General features: G+C 46.2%; 1 protein-coding gene across 1 annotated transcript in view; it reads left to right on the top strand.

Moving 5' to 3' along the window:
- The first annotated feature begins 319 nt into the window (after positions 1–319).
- Positions 320–24129, top strand: part of LOC130356349 (synaptotagmin-2-like) — a 169431-nt gene continuing 145621 nt past the window's right edge. The window contains exon 1 of the mRNA XM_056557741.1: positions 320–448. Coding sequence (XP_056413716.1) covers positions 391–448 — 58 coding nt within the window. The 5' untranslated portion in view covers positions 320–390. The remainder of the gene's footprint in view (positions 449–24129) is intronic.

A 24129-nucleotide genomic window follows, 5' to 3' on the forward strand; every position in this document is an offset into this window, starting at 1 on the left:
CTGTTTGGGCATGCTGGGATTTGCAGTTTTGCAACATCTGGAGGGCTACAGTTAAGAGACCACTGCACAGTGATCCCCAAACTGTGGACCTCCAGATGTTGCAAAACTACAAATCCCAGCATGCCCAGACAGCAAACAGCTATGTGGGCATGCTGGGAGTTGTAGTTTTGCAACATCTAGAGGGCCACAGTTCCCTGCACAGTGATATCCAAACTGTAGCCCTCCAGCTGTTGCAAAACTACAAATCCCAGCATGACAGCTAGTCTGGGCATGCTGGGAGTTGTAGTTTTGCAACATCTGGAGGACAACTGTATAGTGGTCTCAAACTGTAGCCCTCTAGATGTTGCTAGGCAACTTACCGGCTTCTGTCGGATCTAGGGAGCCAGCCGCATGACATGCCGCCCACCGATCTCCGACACCGATCGTCGCCTGCAGCCTCGCCCGCAGGGTAAGTGGACGTCGGCACCGGTCCCCTTCGGTTTCCCCGTTCTGCCCTGCCTATTGTGGGTGGGCAGAATAGGGTAAACGTAAGTTAACCCCCCGCCCCCGATCTGCTATTGGACGTCGCTTCTAGACGCCCAATAGCAGGGATAGGAGGGGTGGCACCCCTGCCACCTCACTCCTATCCCTTCAGGGGGATCGTGGGTGTCTTGGACAACCACGATCCCCCCTATTTTCCGGGTCACCATAGACTTGTGTGATTTGCGCCGATCGCCGACATGGAGGGGTCTGATGATCGGGGTCTGATTTGCGCGGGGTGCCTGCTGATCGATATCAGCAGTCACCCCGGTCCAATCCCGCGCGGCGGGGACCGAAATTCCCTCGGGCGTATGCATACGCCCTTCGTCCTTAAGTACCAGGACGCAAGGGCGTATGCATACGACCTTCGTCCCCAACAGGTTAAAGGGGTACTCCGGTTGAAAAACAATTTTTGGTGGTTTTCAACATAAACCCGAATAAGAGTTACATTTTAAAGCACACCCTGAACACAACCCCCTGATTTGCTGTTCTTAAAATTTTTAATAGAAGTAATTCACAAATCTGTTTAACTTTCTGGAGCCTGTTGATAAAAAAAAATATGCCTTGCACCTACTGTTTATTTTCTGGTTTGACAGGGGAGTGAAAATTGTCCAAGGGACTAAAACGGAGCACAATCTAGTTGTCCTGGTACATAAAATAATTTCAACCAAAATAGTATGTAAATAAGGTCTTTATTAATAGAAACGTAATAGGAGGATCAGTATGTCACCCCATTAGGTAGTCCTCCCTTCAGGCAGGTATGTCCCCTTATCAGGTAGGTAGGCAGGCAGGTAGGGCTCCCTCAGTAGGTAAACAGGTTCCCAGATAGATATTTTTCCCAGTTGGTAGGCATGTAGGGGTACCCAGATATGTCACCCATCAGATAGGCAGGAAGGGCTTCCTAAGTAGGTAGACAGGGCCCCAGATCGATATGACCCCCATTAGGTAGAGCTCCCCATTAGGTAGAGCTCCCAAAGTAGATATATGATCCCTCAGGTAGGGCTCCTCCAGATAGGGCTAAACAATTATACCCCCTAAGTCAGAGCTTTCATGTTGGTGACACCCTTTTTAGATGTGAATAGTTTGTTGAAACACTCCTCGCTGCACTGCCAATTGCAAGTTTGGCATTGCGCGTTGACAATCCACGACGTAATACCAGTATCAGCATTAGTAATGTAGCTGCTACCCCCTGTACATCCCCTGTGCCATTTCATCCCCCCCTTTATCACCCCCTGTGCCACATCTTTCCCCCTTGATCCCCCCTGCGCCATTTCATCCCCCTTTTGATCTCCCCTTGCCATTTTATTCCCCCCTCTGATCCCCCTGTGCCATTTTATTTCCCCCTCTGATGCCCCCTGTGCCATTTTATTACCCCCCTTTATCACCCGTGTGTCCTTTTATTTCCCCTTTATCACCCCCTGTGCCATTTTATTTCCCCCTCTGATGCCCCCTTTGTCATTTTATCCCCCCCAATGCCCTATGTGCCATTTTATTCCTCCGTCTGATCCCCCTGTGCCATTATATACCAGCCTTTGATCCCCATGTGCTGTTATATTCCATCCTCTGACCCCCCTGTGCTATTATATTCCAGCCTCTGACCCCTCTGTGCTATTATATTCCAGCCTCTGATCCCCCTGTGCCATTATATTCCAGCCTCTGATCCCCCTGTGCCATTATATTCCAGCCTCTGTTCCCCCTGTGCTATTATATTTCAGCCTCTGATCCCCCTGTGCCATTATATTCCAGTCTCTGATCCCCCTTTGTCATTATATTCCAGCCTCTGATCCCCCTGTGCCATTATATTTCAGCCTTTGATCCCCCTATGCCATTATATTCCAGCCTCTGATCCCCCTGTGCTATTATATTCCAGCCTCTGATCCCCCTTTGCCATTCTATTCCAGCCTCTGATCCCCCTTTGCCATTATATTCCAGCCTCTGATCCCCCTTTGCCATTATATTCCAGCCTCTGATCCCCCTGTGCCATTATATTTCAGCCTCTGATCCCCCTATGCCATTATATTTCAGCCTCTGATCCCCCTGTGCCATTATATTCCAGCCTCTGATCCCCCTGAGCTATTATATTTCAGCCTCTGATCCCCCTTTGCTGTTATATTCCAGCCTCTGATTCCCCTGTGCTATTATATTCTAACCTTATTAGTATTATTTCTGTTTTAATGGTAGGCGCTCAGTATATTGTTGAGTGTAGCAAATAATCACGCACTAGGATTACATTTCATGGCATGTTATTTCGCTAACATTGTTGATTCTAGCTGTGTGTATAGCATTTTAAGTTGTCCCTTGGATGCAGTTTGTATTTCACTACCCACACTCTCCCTTACCGTATTGCTATTGCTTCTGGGAGAGGAGGTGCCGTTTATCTATGCTACATGTACATCCTCCATTTCTTGGGGCACATACTAATGGCTGGCATGCTCACGCTGCAATTCATAGGGGAGCACGTGCTTTATTTATATTAGCATAGCTTTTCTCTGCAGCCTTACATTAGCGATATTCACTGTTTCATTGAAGTTCCTGCTTGCCAATTTCTGAAAATGTCTTTACCTGCTGCTCATGGTTAGCACCCAATAAGGTAGGTCAGGCATGCTCAGTTTTATTGCAGTCTTCTAGTTTGTCCATGGGGGAGAAAACTGTTCAGGGATGTAAAAGTTACTTTACAAATCACATTTGTCCTCCTTTACATACATGTATATGGTACACATCTGATTTCACCAACTTTGCTTTGTGAAACACCGTCTTTAAATATATATGGGTTAACATTACCAGGTCTTTATAACCCTATTTTTCCAGAGCTTATTTTTGTTTTGTAACATACTGAGGATATATAATATGAACCGTTGTTACTTTTGGACTGGGAGTTGGGGTCTGAATAATAGAACCAGTTGCTTGTCCATGCCCCACATGACATGGTTGTAGTTGTACTCTATGGCCACTGCAGGCTCTGCATTTTGTGATATTTTTGTATTATTGTTTGCAATCTCATCCACTCTAGTATTATATAGCCCCTTTAAGAGGGGGGCCTATTGCAACATTGTTTGCTCACCATGGAAATTGATCAGTCCATAAATATTGGGGATCGACCGATTATTGGTTTGGCCAATATTATCGGGCGATATTCACGATTTTGGACATTATTGGTATCGGCAATTACCTTGCCGATATGCCGATAATGTCCCGCCCCGCCTCCCCGGCCAGAGACCGCTGCTGCCCCATTACCTCCCCCATCCTCGGTTTTATAATTACCTGTTCCTGTGGCCCAGGGTCCGCGCTTCTTCTGGCTCCTGTGGCATCCTGCGTGCTACGCAGCGCAATGACGAGTGACGTCCTCAACGCGACGTCACCGCCAGTGTGCACAGTGAGAGCTCAGGACGCCGCCAGAGCCAGAAGTAGTGCGGACCCCGGGAACAGGTAATTATAAAACTGGGGATGGGGGGGGGGGGGCAATGGGGCAGCGGCGGTGGTGGTTGGACTAGGGAGGACCCCAGGACAGGCAGGGGGAGAGAAGCGGGCGGCGGCGGCGGTCTCTGGCCCCACAAAATCCGCTGCAGGGGGGTAAAAGCCAATAACTTATACCGGAATATCGGTATAAGTTATCAGCTAACGGCCTGAAAGGTCACAGATTATCGGTATCGGCCCTAAAAAAATCAATATCGATCGATCCCTAATAAATATTTGCAACATATTTTTTCATCTCTTTAATTTTATTTTTTCCCTTCTCTGTTGAACAGGAAAAGGTAGTTATTGTTGTTGGAGCCAACCTGTTAAGGAGGTGGTTACTCCAAAAGACAGGAAGAGAGGGGTATCCCTTTTTCTCATACCCCTCTCTCTCATTATGAATTCACTCATCCATGGTGATTTGGATATTTGACCCAACCCCGGTGATATCCGCTGTGGCTTAAGCATGATTCATAATGTGCAATCTACTATGATTTTTTTTTTATGATGCACAAGTGAAAGAGTGTATCATATAGACATTATGGCGTTGATTGGGTTATAGGCCCTAAAACTTATGAATGTGGTAGTTCAAGTAAATCTATTGCCTACATTTTTTAAATATATTTTTTTAACTAATAAGAGTCAAACACTGAAATGTTATTTTTTTTCTAATCTGATTCTATTTTCTAATTGTAATTTAGAGATATGGGCCAAGATTTATCAAACTCTGTGGGAGAAATAATGGAGTTATTTTCCCTCAGCAACCAATCACAGCTCAGCTAACGAGCTCTGGTAAAGTGAAAGCTGAGCTGTGATTGGTTGCTGTGGGAAAATAACTCCATTATTTCTCTCGCACAATTTGATAAATCTGGGTCATTCAGTACAGCAAGCCCCATGGATATAGAAACAATAGATTGCCCCAGACTGGCCCAAAGCTTTTCTGGGCATGCTCTGTGATCTGTCCTATGGTCATTTCTCATGAAGGAGGAGGCTAACCGTTTTGGGGGTTCCTACTGAGAGAGCAAGATCTGTGGTGCTGCAGCTTCCAGCAAAATACTGACTTACGGACATTTTCAGAGACTTCTCCCTACCATACTCCTTCTAAATAGTTTCCATGGGACACACTTGGAGGGCATCATTTTTTTTGGGAGCCTCACATTAGCTGGCTCCTCACTCCAGCTTACCTAGGATCAGAGGCGTAGCTTATAGCTTCTGGGCCCCGTTGCAAAATCTGCAACAGGGCCCCATATGCTATTTATAACACTGGTCTCTTATGGGGAAGCTGTGCTTTGAGGCCCCCTTAGGCACCAGGGCCCCGGTGCGACTGCTACCTCTATAGCTACGCCCCAGACCTAGGACCCAATCACAAGTCTCCCAGAGCCCCGCAGTCAACGGAAAGGTGGCAAGCAGTGCCAATATCAGACACCCAGTCGAGGTGAAAGGTAGCCAGGGGCAATATTGATCTCTGACACTGGGCATCAACCCCCTGCAGCTCCTAACCTTATAAATTGTAAACTGGAGACTACCTATAGAGTTCCCTGGTATACCACAAAATATAGGGTCTCAACTCAGCTACCAACTCCTTTGCAAAGTTTGATATTGAGAGTCTGAGCATCACATCCAGATTCCAATTCTCTCTGGAACTTTATATATTACTAATATATGTGCACATCTACTACTTGCCACTGGAGGGCATCAGTGCTCTATAAGATCTTTGCTGATTTTTTCATTTCTATTTTATAATAATTTTAATTATAATTTTATTTATATATCGCCAACAGATTCCGCAGAACTTTACAATTTTGGGGTACAAATAAAGACAAGTATCAGACATAACAATATTACACACTATTCAAATAGAAGGAGTGAGGGCTCTGCTCGTGAGAGTGAGACTGCGAGAACTTATGACTGCGCACGTTGTTGGACTCTATTAGCTACAGCTTATTAGTGCCTATGTAATTTTTGTTCTGCTAATACGGTCTTGTGCGCACGTGTTTTTGTAATACAAATACCCAGAACAATGCCTAAATGAATAAATCTTTACTAACCTCCAGGGCTTCGGGGTTGCCTTCGGTGTCCTGCTCCGGTGCCCAGTGCTCTCCTCTTCCTTCTGCTGTCTAGGAATGCTGGGGGTTGTAGTTTCACAACAACTGAAGGCCCCCTGGGAACAGTGCTTATCCACTTCAACGGTGCTCTCCCCATAGGAGAGTGCCCAAAATGTACTAACACATTTTTAGTTTTGTTCTTTTCTTCTCATTTCAGATACGTGAATGTTTCTTTGTATTCAAGGACTACTATGATGACCAGCATTTTTGTAGATAAAATGTTTTTTATTTTTTTATTTTTTTTTGGGGGGGGGGGCTGATAAAGAAAATAGGGGAAACTCCAAACAGTTTTTTTTTGCATTTATTTGTTTTAACTTTTAACTGAGCAGCAACAGCCTAACATTACCAGGGTGAGCAAGGACTATTGTTATTGACTCTTACAAGCCTAAATAGCAAAATACACTCCTTAGAAAGAAGCCAGGATCCCTCAGCACTCTGGAACCACTTGTTAAAACGCAAATACTTTATTCATATCCTCTTAAAAACAACAGGAGGTACAAAAATGATATAAAAACAGACTGATGCGTTTCGGCATATGTCTTTATTATGGTCTGCATGCACCTTGTTTGTGGCAGCAATGCACTGGCAGCACCCTGACTCTCTTTCTGATCATGACTTCAAATTATGGAGGGGTGAGCAGGCTACAATATTTTGCTCCAGATAAAATAACATTACTGGTTATGTATACTAGATTTATAGGGACAGAAGGTTGATCCAGGGATTTATTCTGATGCCATATTTGGAGTCGGGAAGGAATTTTTACCTCTAGTATGAGGGTTTTTTGCCTTCTTCTGGATCAACTCAACTCAGTAGGGACTTATTAGGGTTATAGGTTGAACTTGATGGACTCTGGTCTTTTTTCAACCTTATGAACTATGTTACTATGTATTAAAAAATCTTTTAGTACTTATTAGCTGCTGAATACTACAGAGGAAATTCTTTTCTTTTTGGAACACAGCTCTCTGCTGACATCACGAGCATAGTGCTCTACTGACATCTCTGTCCATTTTGAGAACTGTCCAGAGCAGGAGAAAATCCCCATAGCAAACATATGCTACTCTGGACAGTTCCTAAAATGGACAGATATGTCAGCAGAGAACACTGTTCTCGTGATGTCAGCAGAGAGCACTGTTCTCCAAAAAGAATTTTTTAATAGAAGTAATTTACAAATCTGCTTATCTTTCTGGCACCAGTTCATAAAAAAATAGTTTTTCACCAGAGTACCCCTTTAATGAAGGCTGTGTTTTTTTGGCTGAAAATAGGGGAAAGTCCAAACTGTTTTTTTTTACATTTATTTGTTTTTACTTTTGGGGAAAAACTGCCACCCCTGCTTGCCTGGACACATACTAGTTCTGCTGTGTCCATGCATCATCACCTATGTCATGGACACACTTCCTTGATTGACAGCTGTGAGTACAGGGCTCACAGCTGGAGGAAAAATTCTCCCACTGTCAGCTTGTGTCCCTCTACTGTCATTGAGGACAAGCTGGGAGTTGTAGTATTGCTAATGCTAGGGGACATGTGAGCAGACAGCATACTGAGGGAGGGGGTGGAGACCTGCACAGTGCGGCCACGCCCCCTCCCTTTGAGAGGAATTCTGACTAGTGAGCTAAATTAAAAGTGGAATAAATTACTTCTATTAAAAAATCTTAATCCTTTCAGTACTTATGAGTTTCTGAAGTTAAGGTTGTTCTTTTCTGTCTAAGTGCCCTCTGATGACACGTGTCTCAGGAACCGCCCAGTTTAGAAGCAAATCCTCATAGCAAACCTCTTCTAAACTGGGCGGTTCCTGAGACACCTGTCATCAGAGAGCACTTAGACAGAAAAGAACAACCTAACTTCAGAAGCTCATAAGTACTGAAAGGATTAAGATTTTTTAATAGAAGTAATTTAGAAATCTTTTTAACTTTCTGGAGCCAGTTGATATATATAAAAAAAAGTTTTTTCCTGGATAACCCCTTTAAGCCTTAATAACGCTAGCCTTAATAACGATAGACCTCGGAGCACCATTCTTGAAGCTCCAGGCCTGTTGGTATCCCTGTGGTGGTAGGTACCAGGGTAGCTCTAGCTGTTTTTGTGGATAATGCTAAGCCCCAGCTTTTTAATGCACTACTAAGCCTTTAAAGTCAATTGAAAAAAAAAAAAAACACATGTTAACAAATGTTTTATTACAAAAAACACTCTCCCACAGCCCTCGTTAACCATTTTATTGAAGAAAAAAATGCTGGTCATCGTCGCAGTCTTCGAATCTGAAGTAGTCCTCTGTATTCACATATCTGAAACAAGGAAAATAAAATTTAAAAAATGGGAGAGCGCCCATAAAGTGAAAAAAGCAATTTGTTCACAAACAGGGTGCCTCCAGCTGTTGCTAAACTACAACCCCTGTATACTGCAGCTCTATGTATAATGTATATGACCTCCCGCCAGAAGGGAGGGCAATCCCACCACCCACATCATGAGCACAAGAAGTTGTAGCTTAACCAGCCTAGCGGTATTCCCGAGCGTGACTCGGGGTTAATTTTCGCTGCTAGAAGCGGTAACCCCGAGTCCCGCTCGGGGTAGAATTGCAGAGTTGCTGTGCGGGCTGCACAATATATCGCAAAAGCAATCGAATCGCGATTTTTGCTTTTTGCGATATAGTGATGCAGCCCCAGGGAAAATATGTGATTATCTGCTCGGGTCGGCTCCCGTGGCAGGGGCCGGCCAGAGCAGGTAAAGACATATACTAAAAGTCAGTGTTTCTCAACCAGGGGGCCTCCAGATGTTGCAAAACTACAACTCTCAGCATGCCCGGACAGCCAAAGGCTGTCCGGGCATGCTGGGAGCAGTAGTTTCACAACAGCTGGAGGCCCCCTGGTAGAAAACACTGAACTAAGTGTAAAAATAAAAAGGAAAAAAATAAAAAAATATTTTGCTCACCTAATCCCGGTCCATGAAGATGTCGTTCCCCTCCGTGCGCTCTGGTCCCTGCTCTCTTCACTATGCATCTTACAGGACCTTTCCCTTTTCAGCCAATCACAGGCCGCAGTGGTGTAAAGCCTGTGATTGGCTGAAGGGGAAAGGGCTTGTTCTGCAGCAAATACACTAGGTTTGAAATCTGCCGGGCAAACCTAGTGTATTCTGCTGCAGGACAAGGCAAGGTGACAGAGGGGGAATGTGACAGAGGGGAGAATGTAACAAGGGGGGGGGGGGGGAATTGGACAGAGGGGGGAATGTGACCGAGGGGGGAATGTGACACAGGGGAGAATGTAACAAGGGGGGGGGGGGGGGGATGTGACCAGAGGGGGGAATGTGACAAGGGGGGGGGGGATGTGACATAGGGGGGAATGTGACAGAGGGGGGAATGTGACAAGGGGGGGATGTGACAGGGGGGAGGAATGTGACAAGCGGGGATGTGACAGGGGGGGAGTGGAATGTAACATGGAGGGGGGAGAATGTAACAAGGGGGGGAGAAATGTGACAAGGGGGGGGAATGTGACAGGGGGGGGGGGAATGTGACAAGGAGGGGGAGAATGTGATATGGGGGGGGGAAATGTGACAAGGGAGGGGGAATGTGACGGGGGGAGATGTGGAATTTCAATGCAAAAAATTGTACCGCTTTTGGTACAAATTTCCAGACGGAATCATACCGCTAGGGAGGTTAAGCCAAGCCTATGCAGTAGTAACAGGATTCTATACACTCTATGGAGTAGGAATAGCTGGCAAGCCTCGGACAGGGACAATAATGGGGTGCAAAAGAAAGCCATTTCCCACTCCTCTGAGAACAGGCCACCCACATCAGAGCTCCATTTGTCTTGAACTGTATGGGGTTTCCTAGATGATATTCACTTAGAAGCTCATCGTATAAAAGGAGATAACACCCAAGGAATCCTGGGACATCACCACAGACTCCAAAAAGGGGCAAGAGTGAGCAGCTAAAGACCTCGATCTGCCCTGCACCTCAACAGCATGACAGAGTTGAAGATAACAGTAAAATGAAGTAAGTAACTTATCGAAATGCCAATGTACCGTATTTATCGGGGTATACCACGCACCGGCCTATAACACGCACCCTCATTTTACCAAGGATATTTGGGTAAAAAAAAGTTTTTTACCCAAATATGCTTGGTAAAATGAGGGTGCGTGTGTGCGCATGCATATACCCCGATACACCCCCAGGAAAGGCAGGGGGAGAGAGGTCGTCGCTGCCCGCTTCTCTCCCCCTGCCTTTCCTGGGGTCTAGAGCCCTGCTGTCGCCGCTTCTCTCCCGCTGGCTATCAGCGCCGCTGCCCTTTCTCTCCCCCTGACTATTGGTGCCGGCGCCGATAGCCAGGGGGAGAGAAGCGGCGCCGGCAATGGGGCAGCGGCGCCGATAGCCAGGGGGAGAGAAGGGGCAGCGGCACCCATTGCCGACGCCGCTGCCCCGTTGCCTCCCCCATCCCCGGTTGTATAATTACCTGTTGCCGGGGTCAGGTCCGCGCTGCTTCAGGCCTCCGGTGTGCTTCCCATGCGTCGTTGCTATGCACTGCACGGCGTGGCGCAATGACGAGTGACGCCATTGCGCTGCGCCGTGCAGCACACAGCAATGACGCAGGGGACGCACACCGGAGGCCTGAAGCAGCGAGGACCCGACCCCGGCAACAGGTAATTATGCAACCGGGGATGGGGGAAGCAACGGGGCAGCGGCGCCGGCAATGGGTGCCGCTGCCCCTTCTCTCCCCCTGTCTGTCGGCGCCACTGCCCCATTGCCGGCGCCGCTTCACTCCCCACGGCTAACGGCGCCAGCACCGATAGTCAGGGGGAGAGAACGGGCAGCGGCGCTGATAGCCAGGGGGAGAGAAGGGCCGGCAGCAGGGCTCTAGACCCCAGGACAGGCAGGGGCAGAGAAGCCGGCAGTGCTGGCGGTCTCTGCACCTGCAAAGCCGCTGCAGTTCATTGATTTAAAGCACCCTTAAATCATTGAACTGCAGCGGCTTATCGGCGTATAACACGCAGGTAGACTTTAGGCTAAAAATTTTAGCCTAAAAGGTGCGTGTTATACGCCGATAAATACGGTAATTGGAAAGACTTGAATGACCCATCAAAGTACAGTTGCCTCAATTAGACTACCCCATCCGCTCCCAAAAATGCATAGTCAGGCAATTATAGGAGTCCAAGCTGGGGAGGCTACATTACTGTTTGTACTACTACCCCATCAGGGAACAGACTCTGTTCCATCATGGGGGTTGTAGTACCGGGCCTGAGGGAATGATCGCACCAGGTCTCACTCAGCGCACAGTGGGGACATGTCAGTCTATTCCCCACTGCTATTCTCCGTCGGGCGGCGGTGGGGAAAATATGAATGAGGCAGCGCCAGGGGTGTGGAATTTTTTTTTAAAACTACTTGTCCAAGGGACTAAAACAGAGCAGAATCTACTTGTCCCTCATAACAATCCACTTGTCCTGGTACAAAATAATTTTAACTCAAATAGTATGTAAATAAGGTCTTTTATTAATAAAAACTTGATAGGCAGACCAGTATGTCACCCCATTAGGTGGATAGGGTCCCTGATAAGTAAGTCCGCCCCAATAATGGAATACTGCAGTGCAAAATAACTTATCCTGACCGCTGGAAACCCCTCCCCCCGATCTCTTGTAAGGGGCCCCGGCAGGAATGGGGGCTTGTCCGCATGACACAGCGACCGACACGCCCTCCCCGCCATGTATCCCATAGATACATGGAGGGGGCATTTCAGCAGCCTTGTCATGCAGGGAAGGAACATTCCCTTCATGCCATCTGCTGGAGCCTCATACAAGAGATGGGGGGTTGTCCCAGCGGTCAGTCCCCCGCGATCTATCACTTATGGGGATAAGGTTTTTTGCACTACAGTATTCTTTTAAGTAGGTATCCCCCCTTCAGGTAGGTATGTCCCTTTATCAGGTAAGGATTAAGTAGGGCCCCCTGCGCCATTATGTTACCCCCCCCCTCTGATGCCCCCTGCGCCATCATATTTCCCCCCTCTGATGCCCCCTGTGTCATTATATTTCCCCCCCTCTGATGCCCCCTGTGTCATTATATTTCCCCCCCTCTGATGCCCCTGGGTCATTATATTCCCCCCCTCTGATGCCCCATGTGTCATTATATCCCCCTCCCATCTGATGCCCCTCCTGTCATTATATTTCAAGCCAACCCCCCTCTCCTCTCCCACATTATTTACCAAACCTCCCCTCCTCTCTGATCCCCTGCTACCTGTACTCCGGCCCCATGTGTACTCTGGCAGGCTCAGGGGCTCGGCGGTCACTTTTGTTACTGGACCGCATCCTCGGTCCGGACCGAGGGGCACGTGATGAGTGACGTCATCGTATGTGCCTATGCCGGGAGGCTGTCGTCCTGCGCGGCTCGCTATAGACTGCAGCACACAGCTGCAGTCTATAGGAGTTAAGTTACAGGGCAAAATTGATTTCCCCTATTATTTGTGAATTATTTAGGCATTTAGCCCTGCTTGCCCGAAGAATTCACCTGCCCAGCGCCCGGGACTGCATGTCCCGGGCGTCGGGCGATACAATTTCCACATCCCTGAGGCCCCCCAGATAGATATTACCCCAATTAGGTAGGGCTCCCCCATATGAAGACAGGCCCCAGATAGATATGACCCCCATTAGGTATGGCTCCAAAGTAGGTATAGAGGCCTCAGATAGCTATGACCCCCATCACTGATGGGGTTCATATCTACCTGGGGGCCTGCCTACCTACTGGGGAGCCAAATAGGGTTTCCAAATAGGTTTATACAGGCCCTCAGATAGATATTATCCCCGGTATTTAAACAATTATGCCCCTTAAGAATATAGTTTTGCCCCTGGGGATCAGGCAGGCCCTCATATTAGGCAAGTTTATCTCACTCACTTACTCTGAATTCGCACAGGTCCGCTCACACTGTTACTGTAGTTACATCTCCCTGCAGCAGTCTATAACGAGACTTCCTTGCAGTGATACGCGCGATAGGTAACGTCAAATCAGGCGCCGCCTGGGACGTCAGCATCCTGACGTCCTGTGCTGCGTGTGTGATGACATCACCAATCGCGCGCATCCCCGCAAGGAAGTCTTTCATGGTGAAAAATTCCAAAATTTGATGAAAAAATTTAAAATGTTGTATTTTTTTTTTTTACTTTGAAGCTCTCTGCTTATAAGGAAAATGAATATTCAAAATAAATTATATATTGATTCACATACACAATATGTCTACTTTATGTTTGCATCATAAAGTTGACATGTTTTTACTTTATACAGGATATATTTTTATGCCGCAACACATTCTTGCAATTTTGCACTACTTTGAGATTGTCGAATGACCCCAAAGGGGCCTTACATGTCAAGGGCTAGAAGGACAAGAGCATCAGTCTTGGGCATTTCTGCTCTCAGATTGGACTTTTTACAAGTCGGCATCATCGTTCATTAAGCTGAGAAGAAAACAAAATTTGATGAGCGCCATCTCTGGTGAAACTGCCAGCGTCTTTTCTCGATGGGCAAGGTCGTTTGAAGCTCTTCTTTATCAATAGCCAACCTCACCCCTCCCCGTCTAACCAGCTGGTTTCAGTACCCAGGAGCTCTGCTAAACCAATGCTATTTTGGCAGTGCGAAGGGAAGTATTTCCTTTGCGTGTGTGTGACGTTTGTTGTAAACAATAACTATTTTAATATTGCACTGTAAATGTATTTTTACAGAGTATTTTTACTCGTCGGTTTCTTCATGTTTTTACTTTTGGAAGACATCAGAGGGCTTCAAAGTTCAGCAGCAATTTACCAATTTTTCACAAAATTTTCTAAATCGGAATTTTTCATGGACCAGTTCAGGTTTGAAGTGGATTTGAAGGGCCTTCCTATTAGAAATACCCCACAAATGGCCCCATTATAAAAACTGCACCCCATGACATTCAGTAAGTGTGTTAACCCTTTAGATGTTTCACAGGAATAACAGCAAAATAAAGGAGAAAATTCAAAAACTTCATTTTTTACACTCGCAAGTTCTTGTAGACCCAGTTTTTGAATTTTTACAAGAGATAAAAGGAGACAAATCCTCTCAAAATTTGTAACCCACGTTCTCTCGAGTAAGGAAATACCTCATGTGTGTATGTCAAGTGTTCGGCGGGCACAGTAGAGGGGTCAGAAGGGAAGGAGCGACAATGGGATTTTGGAGAGTGAGTTTTTCTGAAATGGTTTTTGGGGGGCATGTCCCATTTAGGAAGCCCCTATGGTGCCAGAAGAGCATATCATATCATGGCATATCATTTTGGAAACTACACCCCTCAAGGCACGTAACAAGGGGTCCAGTGAGCCTTAACACCCCACAGGTGTTTGATGACTTTTCGTTAAAGTCGGATGTGTAAATGAAAAAAAAATGTTTTCACTAAAGTGCATTTTTTTTCCCCAAATGTACCATTTTTATAAAGGGTAATGGTAGAAAATGCCCCCCAAAATTTGTAACCCCATCTCTTCTGAGTATGGAAATACCCCATGTTAGGATGTAAAATGAGCTATAATGCTCAGAAGAGAAGGAGTCACATTTGGCTTTTTGAAAGCAAATTTTGCTGCAATGGTTTTTGGGGGGCATGTCGCATTTAGGAAGCCCCTATGGTGCCAAGACAGCACAAAAAAACCACATGGCATACTATTTTGGAAACTACACCCCTCAAGGAACGTAACAAGGGGTACAGTGAGCCTTAACACCTCACAGGTATTTCACGACTTTTTGTTAAAGTTGGATGTGTAAATGAAAAAAAAAATGTTTCCACTAAAATGCAGCTTTTTCCAAAATTTAACATTTTTACAAGGAGTAATAGGAGAAAATTACCCCCAAAATGTGTAACCCCATTTCTTCTGAGTATGGAAATACCCCATGTGTGGATATCAAGTGCTCTGCTAGTGCACTACAATGCTCAGAAGAGAAGGAGCGCCATTGAGCTTTTGGAAAGCGAATTTGTTTAGAATGGAAGTCAGGGGCCATGTGTGTTTATAAAGCCCCCAGTGGTGCCAGAACAGTGGACCCCCCACATATGACCCCATTTTGGAAACTACACCCCTCACAGAATTTAATAAGGGGTGCAGTAAGTATTTACACTCCACTGGCGTTTGACAGATCTTTAGAACAGTGGACTGAGCAAATGTAAAATTACATTTTTCATTTTCACGGACCACTGTTCCAAAAATCTGTGTCAAAGACACCTGTGGGGCGTAAATGCTCACTGTACCCCTTATTACATTACATGAGAGGTGTAGTTTCCAAAATGGGGGTCACATGTTCTGGCTTTATAAACACACGTGGCCTTCAATTCCGGACAAATTTTCTCTTCAAAATCCCAATGGCGCTCCTTCTCTTCTGAGCATTGTAGTTCACTCGCAGAGCACTTTACATCCACATGTATGTTCTTACTCAGATAAAATGGGGTTACAAATTTTGGGGGGCTTTTTTCCTATTTTCCCTTGTGAAAATGAAAAATTTAGGGTAACCAGCATTTTAGTGAAAACTTTTTTTTTATTTTTTTTTTATTTTCCCATCCAACTTTAATGAAAATTCTTGAAACACCTGTGGGGTGTAAAGGCTCACTATACCCCTTGTTACATTCTGTAAGGGGTGTAGTTTCCAAAATGGGGTCACATGTGGGTATTCATTTTTTGGCGTTTATTTCAGAACCGCTGTAAAATCAGCCACCCCTGTGCAAATCACCAATTTAGGCCTCAAATGTACATGGTGCGCTCTCACTCCTGAGTCTGGTTGTGCGCCCACAGAGCATTTACGCCCACATATGGGGTATTTCTGTACTCTTTTTCCTTTTACCTCTTGTGAAAATGAAAAGTAAAGGGCAACACCAGCATGTTAGCGTAAAAAGTTTTTTTTTTACACTAACAGGCTGGTGTAGACCCCAAATTTTCCTTTTCATATAGGGGTAAAAGGAGAAAGAGCCCCCCAAAATTTGTAGTGCAATTTCTCCCGAGTACGGAAATACCTCATATGTGGCACTAAACTGTTTCCTTGAAATACGTCAGGGCTCCGAAGTGAGAGAGCGCCATGCGCATTTGAGGACTAAATTAGAGATTGCATTGCCTGGACAGTCAGTGGCTGTCCGGAAATGCTGGGAGTTGTTATTTTGCAACAGCTGGAGGCTCCGTTTTGGAAACACTGCTGTACAAAACGTTTTTCATTTTTAGTGAGGGGGTGTATATGTAGCATTTTACCCTTTGTTATGTGTTACTGTAGTGTAGTGTAGTGTAGTGTTTTTAGGGTACATTCGCACTGGCGGGTTTACAGTGAGCTTACCGCTACGAGTTTGCACTGCGGCAAAAAATTTTGCCGCAGCTCATACTTGAAGCAGGAAACTAATTGTAAACCCGCCAGTGTGAATGTACCCTGTAAATTCACATGGGGGGTCAAACCTCCAGCTGTTTCAAAACTACAACTTCCAGCATGTACTGACAGACAGTGCATGCTGGGAGTTGTGCAACAACTGGAAGCACACTGGTTGGAAAACCTTCAGTTAGGTTCTGTTACCTAACTCAGTATTTTCCAACCAGTGTGCCTCCAGCTGTTGCAAAACTACAACTCCCAGCATGTACTGATCGCCGAAGTGCATCCTGGGAGATGTAGTTATGCAACAGCTGTAGGTTACGCAACTACAACTCCCAGCATGGCGAGACAGCTGTTTGCTGTTTGGGCATGCTGGGATTTGCAGTTTTGCAACATTTGGAGGGCTACAGTTTAGAAACCACTGCACAGTGATCTCCAAACTGTGACCCTCCAGATGTTGCAAAACTACAAATCCCAGCATGACAGCTGTCTGGGCATGCTGGGAGTTGTAGTTGTGCAACATCTGGAGGGCAACAGTGTAGAGACCACTGTATAGGGGTCTCGGACTGTAGCCCTCCAGATGTTGCTAGACAACTTACCGACTTCCGTCGGATCCAGGGAGCCAGCTGCACGACATGCCGCCCGCCGATCTCTGACACCGATCGTCGCCCGCAGCCTCGCCCGCAGGGTAAGTGAACTCCGGCGCCGGTCCCCGTCGGTTTCCCCGTTCTGCCCAGCCTATTGTGGGTAGGCAGAACGGGAAAAATGAAAGTTAACAACCCCCCACCCCCGATCTGCTATTGGACGTCGCTTCTTGGCGCCTAATAGCAGGGATAGGAGGGGTGGCCCCCCTATCCCTTCAGGTGGATTGTAGGTGTCTTAGACAACCGCGATCCCCCTTATATTCCGGGTCACCATAGACCCGTAATGACCCGGAATCCCACAAATCGCAAGTGTGAATTCACTTGCGATTTGCGCCGATCGCCGACATGGGGGGGTCTGATGACCCCCCTGGGCATTTGCGCGGGGTGCCTGCTTATCGATATCAGCAGTCACCCCAGTCGGATCCCTGCCCGCTGCGTTGCAGGGACCGAAATTCCCACGGACGTACATGTACGTCCTTGGTCCTTAAGACCCAGGGTGTCAGGACGTACCTGTACGCCCGTGGTCCTGAACAGGTTAAAGGGGTACTCCGGTGCTTAGACATCTTATCCCCTAACCAAAGGGGACCCCCGTAATCTTACACGCCGCACCCCGTTTAAAATCAGTCCCCGGAGCGTTTTCACTCCCGGTCTGATACTGTCGATCACGGGGCCAAGCGGCGGGACATCCGCGATCAGGCATCTTATCCCCTATCCTTTGGATAGGGGATAAGATGCCTAAGCGCCGGAGTACCCCTTTAAGGGGGGAATGTGATTTATACAGTAAGGCACACTGAAGTTTACCTGTCATTCATGGCTCCCAGCGGGGGAATTTAAAAGTAAAATACACCATACATCGCAGGGGAGTGCAGCATGCCGCCCACCCCCCTGTTTAATAACTTCTAATTGCATCGGGTCTCAGATCCATCCCTCAGCCCCTGTGCTACAACCCCCATCATGGAACAGTCTCTGTTCCATGATGGGGGTTGTAGTACAAACACTTATGTAGAATCCCCAGCCACCAGCAGACTCCCGCAGCTGGGGAATTTCTACTCCCATCATGGAAACAAGTCTGTTCCATAATGGGAGTAGTAGTAGTCCCTCAGCACTGCAGGAGTCTGCTGATGTCACCTCTTCTGAGCATGCTCAGAAGTAATAACGTATATTATAAACAGGTGCAAATGGCTGACATAAAGGCTCATCCATTTGCCATAGACTTCAATGTTAAAAATAACGGCTGTTAATTTACCCGTTTCTTGTGACGGAAGAAAAATTAGTGCATGTGCCGTTTTCTCTTCCGTCACAAATAACATCCGTTATTCATGACGGGCTATAATGGGTCATAACGGATAATCAAAAAATCCCATAGACTTTAATGGGATTTTGTAACAGCCGTTTAACATCCGTTTTAAAGGCTTTTCTAATGGAAGTTTATAACGAGTCTTTTAACGGAGCAACTTTTATAATGTGAAAGGGGTCTTACATGGAACATAAACCTGCACCACTGGAGTAATCTAAATACCAAGAAACAAGGTATTCTAAGGTAGAGAATACCTGTATCTGGAACTCCTGCACCTGGTATAAGGGAGGGAGAGGGTCAAGAGGCATAACAGCTAATTTATGCCAGTTAATAAGCAATTCAGAATATGACCCAAACTCTGTAATTATATTCAGTACCGGTCTCAGGGAGCCAGCCATGTCGCCTATGAACAGCATATTGTCCGCAAAGTGTGACCCGCTTCTCCAGCCCACTGTACCTAAACCCCACCAAGGACGATGATGATCCAATCAATGCAGCCAAGTGCTCTATGGCCAGGGCAAAGAGCAAAGAGACAAAGAGGGTCCCTGACGGGTACCATGCTAGAGAGGAAGAACACTAGAAAGTCGCGCATTACAGGGGTACTCCAGTGAAAAACTTTTTTTTTTTATCAACTGGTGCCAGAAAGTTAAACAGATTTGTAAATTACTTCTATTAAAAAATCATAATCCTTCCTGTACTTATTAGCTGCTGAATACTACAGCGGAAATTCTTTTCTTTTTGAAACACAGAACTGTCTGCTGACATCACAAGCACAGTGCTCTCTGCTGACATCTCTGTCCATTTTATGAACTGCCCAGAACAGCATGTTTGCTATGTGGATTTCCTTTTACCCTGGACAGTTCCTAAAATGGATAGAGATGTCAGCAGAGAACACTGTGCTCATGATGTCAGCAGACAGCTCTGTGTTTCAAAGGGAAAACAATTTCCACTGTAGTATTCAGCAGCTAATAAGTACAGGAAGGATTAAGATTTTTTAATAGAAGTAATTTACAAATCTGTTTAACCCCTTAAGGACCACGGGTTTTTCCGGTTTTGCACTTTTGTTTTTTCCTCCTCACCTTTTAAAAATCATAACCCTTTCAATTTTGCTCCTAAAAATCAATATGATGGCTTATTTTTTGCGCCACCAATTCTAATTTGCAGTGACATCAGTCATTTTACCAAAAAATCTACGGCAAAACGGAAAAAATAATAATTGTGCGACGAAATTGAAGAAAAAAACGCCATTTTGTAACTTTTGGGGGCTTCCGTTTCTACGCAGTACATTTTCGGTAAAAATGACACCTTATCTTTATTCTGTAGGTCCATACGATTAAAATGATTCCCTACTTATATAGGTTTGATTTTGTCGTACTTCATAACTACATGCAGAAAAATGTATACGTTTAAAATTGTCATCTTTTGACCCCTATAACTTTTTTATTTTTCCACATATGGGGCGGTATGAGGGCTAATTTTTTGCGCCATGATCTGACGTTTTTAGCAGTACCATTTTTGTATTGATCAGACTTTTTGATAGCTTTTTATTCATTTTTTCATGATATAAAAAGTGACCAAAAATACGTTATTTTGGACTTTGGAATATTTTTTGCGCGTACGCCATTGACCGTGCGGTTTAATTCATTATATATTTTTATAATGCGGACATTTACGCACACGGCGATACCACATATATATTTATTTTTATTTACATGGTGTTTTTTTTATGGGAAAGGGGGGGGGGTGATTTGAACTTTTATTAAGGAAAGGGTTAAATCACATTTATTAACTTTTTTTTTTACCCTTTTTTTGCAGTGTTATAGCTCCCATAGGGACCTATAACACTGCACACACTGATTGCCAGCACTGTTCACTGCAAAGCCATAGCTTTGCAATGATCAGCGTTATCGGCGGTCGATTGCTCAAGCCTGCATCTCAGGCTTGGAGCAATCAATCGCCGAGGCGACACGCCGGGGGCAGGTAAGAGGACATCCGCTCGTGTCCCAGCTGATTGGGACACCGCATTTTCACTGCGGTAGTCCCGATCAGCCCCGCTGAGCAGCCGGGAAGGTTTTACTTCCGTTTTAGACGCGGCGTTCAACTTTGAACGTCGTGTCTAAAGGGTTAATAGCGCGCGGCACCGCGATCGCTGCCGCGCGCTATTAGCCCCGGGTCCCGCCATCAGATACATGCCGGGACCGACCCGATATGACACGGGAGCCGGCCAAGGACATAAATATACGTCCTTGGTCGTTAAGGGGTTAACTTTCTGGCACCAGTTGATTAAAAAAAAAAAGTTTTTCACCGAAGTACCCCTTTAACTCTCACACTTGCCACTGGGTCCCTATAAAGGAGACAAGCAAATATTCATGAAATAGGGCCCAAACCCATACAGGCCCCAATTTTTCACAGATAACTCCACTCGACACTGTCAAATGCATTGGCAGCATTGAGTGAAAAAATCGACCGTACCCCTGGCTCTTACTGGTACATCTGGAGCTTCAAAAATAGATAGCAGATTTTATCCACAGTGGACTTACTAGGCATAAAGCCGGTTTGGTCCACATGCAACAGTGCGAGTACCTCCTTCCCCAGCCTATTGGCAAGAACCCTTGCCAGCAATTTAACATCAGAGCAGTAAGAAACTGCATATAGAGGATCCTTACCCAGCTTGAGGACTAGAACCACTATCAGGCAGATGATATAACATATGTATCGAGCTCATCCATAGATTCTAGATGTAGTTTATTTTCCCTCTGAATCTCCTCTCAGGACTCCCTAGTGGTCGCAGTGGGGTTCATGGCATACTGAGACTCCATATTCAGCAGTTTTTTTTCTGCAGTCTAACCCCTTGCCCCTAGTACAGTCCCACACCACAGGAGCCATTCCAGCATTAACTGTCAGAAATTCAGCAAGCTCTGCAGAGAGAATTTCGGTAGTGGTCAATAGCTGCAGCCAAAATCGATATAGGCACCATAAGGGCCGTAATGTTTCCACGTCCTCCCCCATCCTGACACTTACTTAAAGAGGGGAGTGATCCAAGATGCTTCTCACTAAATAAGCTGCCGTTGTCATGCACCCAAACATGGCAACCTCACCAACAGGTTAACACTACAGACCATATAGGTGTTTACATACGGTTACATCAGGTGACTGACAACAACCCCCATCATTAACCCCTTGAGGACCAATCCCATTTTGACTTTAAGGACCAGGCCAATCTTATTTTAAAATTTTCGGTTTTTCCTCCTCACCTTCTAAAATCCATAACTCTTTTATATTTCCATCTACAGACCCATATAAGGGTTTGTTCTTTGCGTAACCAATTGTACATTGTAATGAAACCTCTCATTTTACCAAAATATGTATGGCGAACCTAAAGAATTTTTTTTTTAGGGAGGAAATTTAAATGAATGTAACACTCTTGTTTCTGATGACAGGAACCCCGGTGGATGTGGATCCGCTGGGCCTGTGTGACAGATGACTCAGACTGTACCAGGGAGCGGAGTCTAAGGTGCCGCTGGTTTTGACCAGAGCCCGCCGCAAAGCGGGATGGACCTGCTGCTGCAGGCAGCACACAGGTCGCTACCCCTGGCACGGCTTGACCACACAGGCGTCTGACGAGATGCGAGGCACAGGAGGGATAAGGCAACTCGTAGTCTGGATAGCAGTAGGTCAGGGCAGGCGATAGTTCAGTAGGCAGGCGGCAGAGGAGCAAGGTCAAGTCACAAGAGCAAGAGCTCTGATACACGCCAAGGCAATACAGAGGAACGCTTTCTCAAAGGCACAAGGCAACAAAAATCTGGCAGGGAACTGAGGAGGGTGGAGGAATTTGTAAATGAGCCACAGGTGGATTACACTAATGAGCGTACTGGCCGTTTAAATCTTAAAGCTCCTGCACGCGTGTCCTAGGGGACGGGGACATGCGCGCCAGAGCAGAGAGACAGAGGCAGAAGAAACACCCGGAGAGTGTCGGACTGGGGCTCGCAGCAGCAGAAGGTAAGGGGACCGTGTGCTCACGGCCAGCGTGTGTGGCCGGAGTGCATAACGTAACAGTCCCCCCCCCTTTGGTCTCCCCCTCCTTTTACGAGAGAAAACTCCTAAGAAGGTCACTGTCCAGGATATTCTCCTCAGGCTCCTAAGATCTCTCCTCAGGACCATAACCCTCCCAGTCGGCCAAAAAAAATTGTTTACCCCACAGTTTTTGCAACAAGAATCTGTTTAACTTTGTAGACGTCAGATGAGCCGGAGACAGGTGTGGGGACAAGATTCTTCTGAGAAAACCGGTTAATGACAAGAGGCTTGAGGAGAGAGACGTGGAAGGAATTGGGAATACGTAACGTAGCAGGTAGACAGAGTTTTTAGGAGACAGGATTGATCTTTTGTTGAATCTTGAAGGGACCAAGGTAGCGGGGACCGAGCTTGTAACGGGATCTTGAAGTGGATGTACTTGGATGAAAGCCACACCATGTCACCAGGAGAGAAGGACGGAGGAGGTCTTTTACCTTTATCCGCTTGCGCCTTCATGCGTGAAGAAGCCTGGGCAACCACTGTCGGGTCTGTTGCCTGGTGGAGAAGTCACAGACCATCTCATCAACAGCAGGCACACCAGAGGAGACTGGGAGAGGAAGAGGAGAATGGAGATGGAGTCTGTAGACAACAAAAAAGGGGGATGACCTTGTGGACTCGGAATCCTTATGATTATATGAGAATTCAGCTCATCTTGTTGAGCTGAACAAATGCCGAAGAAAAGTCTCAACCTGACCGTTGGACTGAGGGTGGTAGGCCGAGGAGAAGTCCAGATTGATATCCAGACGGTTACAAAGGGCTCGCCAGAACTTAGAGACAAACTGCACACCGAAACGATATGCTGAGGAAGACCATGTAAACAAAAGACATGCAACAAGAAGTATTTCGCCAGCTGCGGGGCAGAAGGAAGACCTGGTAGAGGAATGAAATTAGCCATCTTGGAAAACCGATCTACAATGACCCAGATGACAGTGTTATTATGAGAAGGTTGCAAATCAGTGATGAAATCCATGGTGATATGGGACCAGGGAGTCTCTGGAATGGGTAAAGGCTGTAAGAGTCCTGCAGGTCTTTGTCAAGGAGTTTTGTCACGGGCACATGTTACACAGGACCGAACAAAATCAGAAACATCACGTTCAAGATGCCCCATCTTGAACGTGATGTTTCTGATTTTGTTTGGTCCTGTGTAACATGTGCCTGTGACAAAACTCCTCGACAAAGACCTGCAGGACTCTTACCAGTAGTGCCGTTAGATAAGAAGTAGAGTCTTGCGTATTCCAGGATGTCCTGCTGTCGAGGAAGAATTACCCCATTTCAGGACCTTGCATCTCAATCTGGCGGTTACAAAGGATTTTCCCGGAGGAACTTGCTGAATCTCGGCAGGCGCTGCAGGAATCAAACGGCCAGGAGGAATAATATGCCTAGGTGTTGAGTCCAAACCAATGACATCAGAGGACCTGGAGAGAGCATCAGCCCTGATGTTCTTGTCTGCTGGATGGAAGTGGATGAAGAAGTTGAACCTAGAAAAGAACAGTGGCCATCTTGCCTGGCAGGGGTTCAAACGCTGAGAAGACTGAAGGTATAGAAGATTCTTATGATCGGAGTAGATGCTGACCGGATGAGAAGAACCTTCCAATAAATGTCGCCATTCCTCCAAAGCTAGCTTGATAGCGAGGAGTTCATGATCTCCAATGGAGTAATTGCTCTCAGCAGGAGAGAAGGTCTTGGAGAAGAACCTACAAGTTACACTCTTGCCCTTGGCGTTTTTCTGAGTGAGAACAACAC

This window comes from Hyla sarda, chromosome 2 (genome assembly GCF_029499605.1).
Source record: "Hyla sarda isolate aHylSar1 chromosome 2, aHylSar1.hap1, whole genome shotgun sequence".
NCBI lineage: Eukaryota > Metazoa > Chordata > Amphibia > Anura > Hylidae > Hyla > Hyla sarda.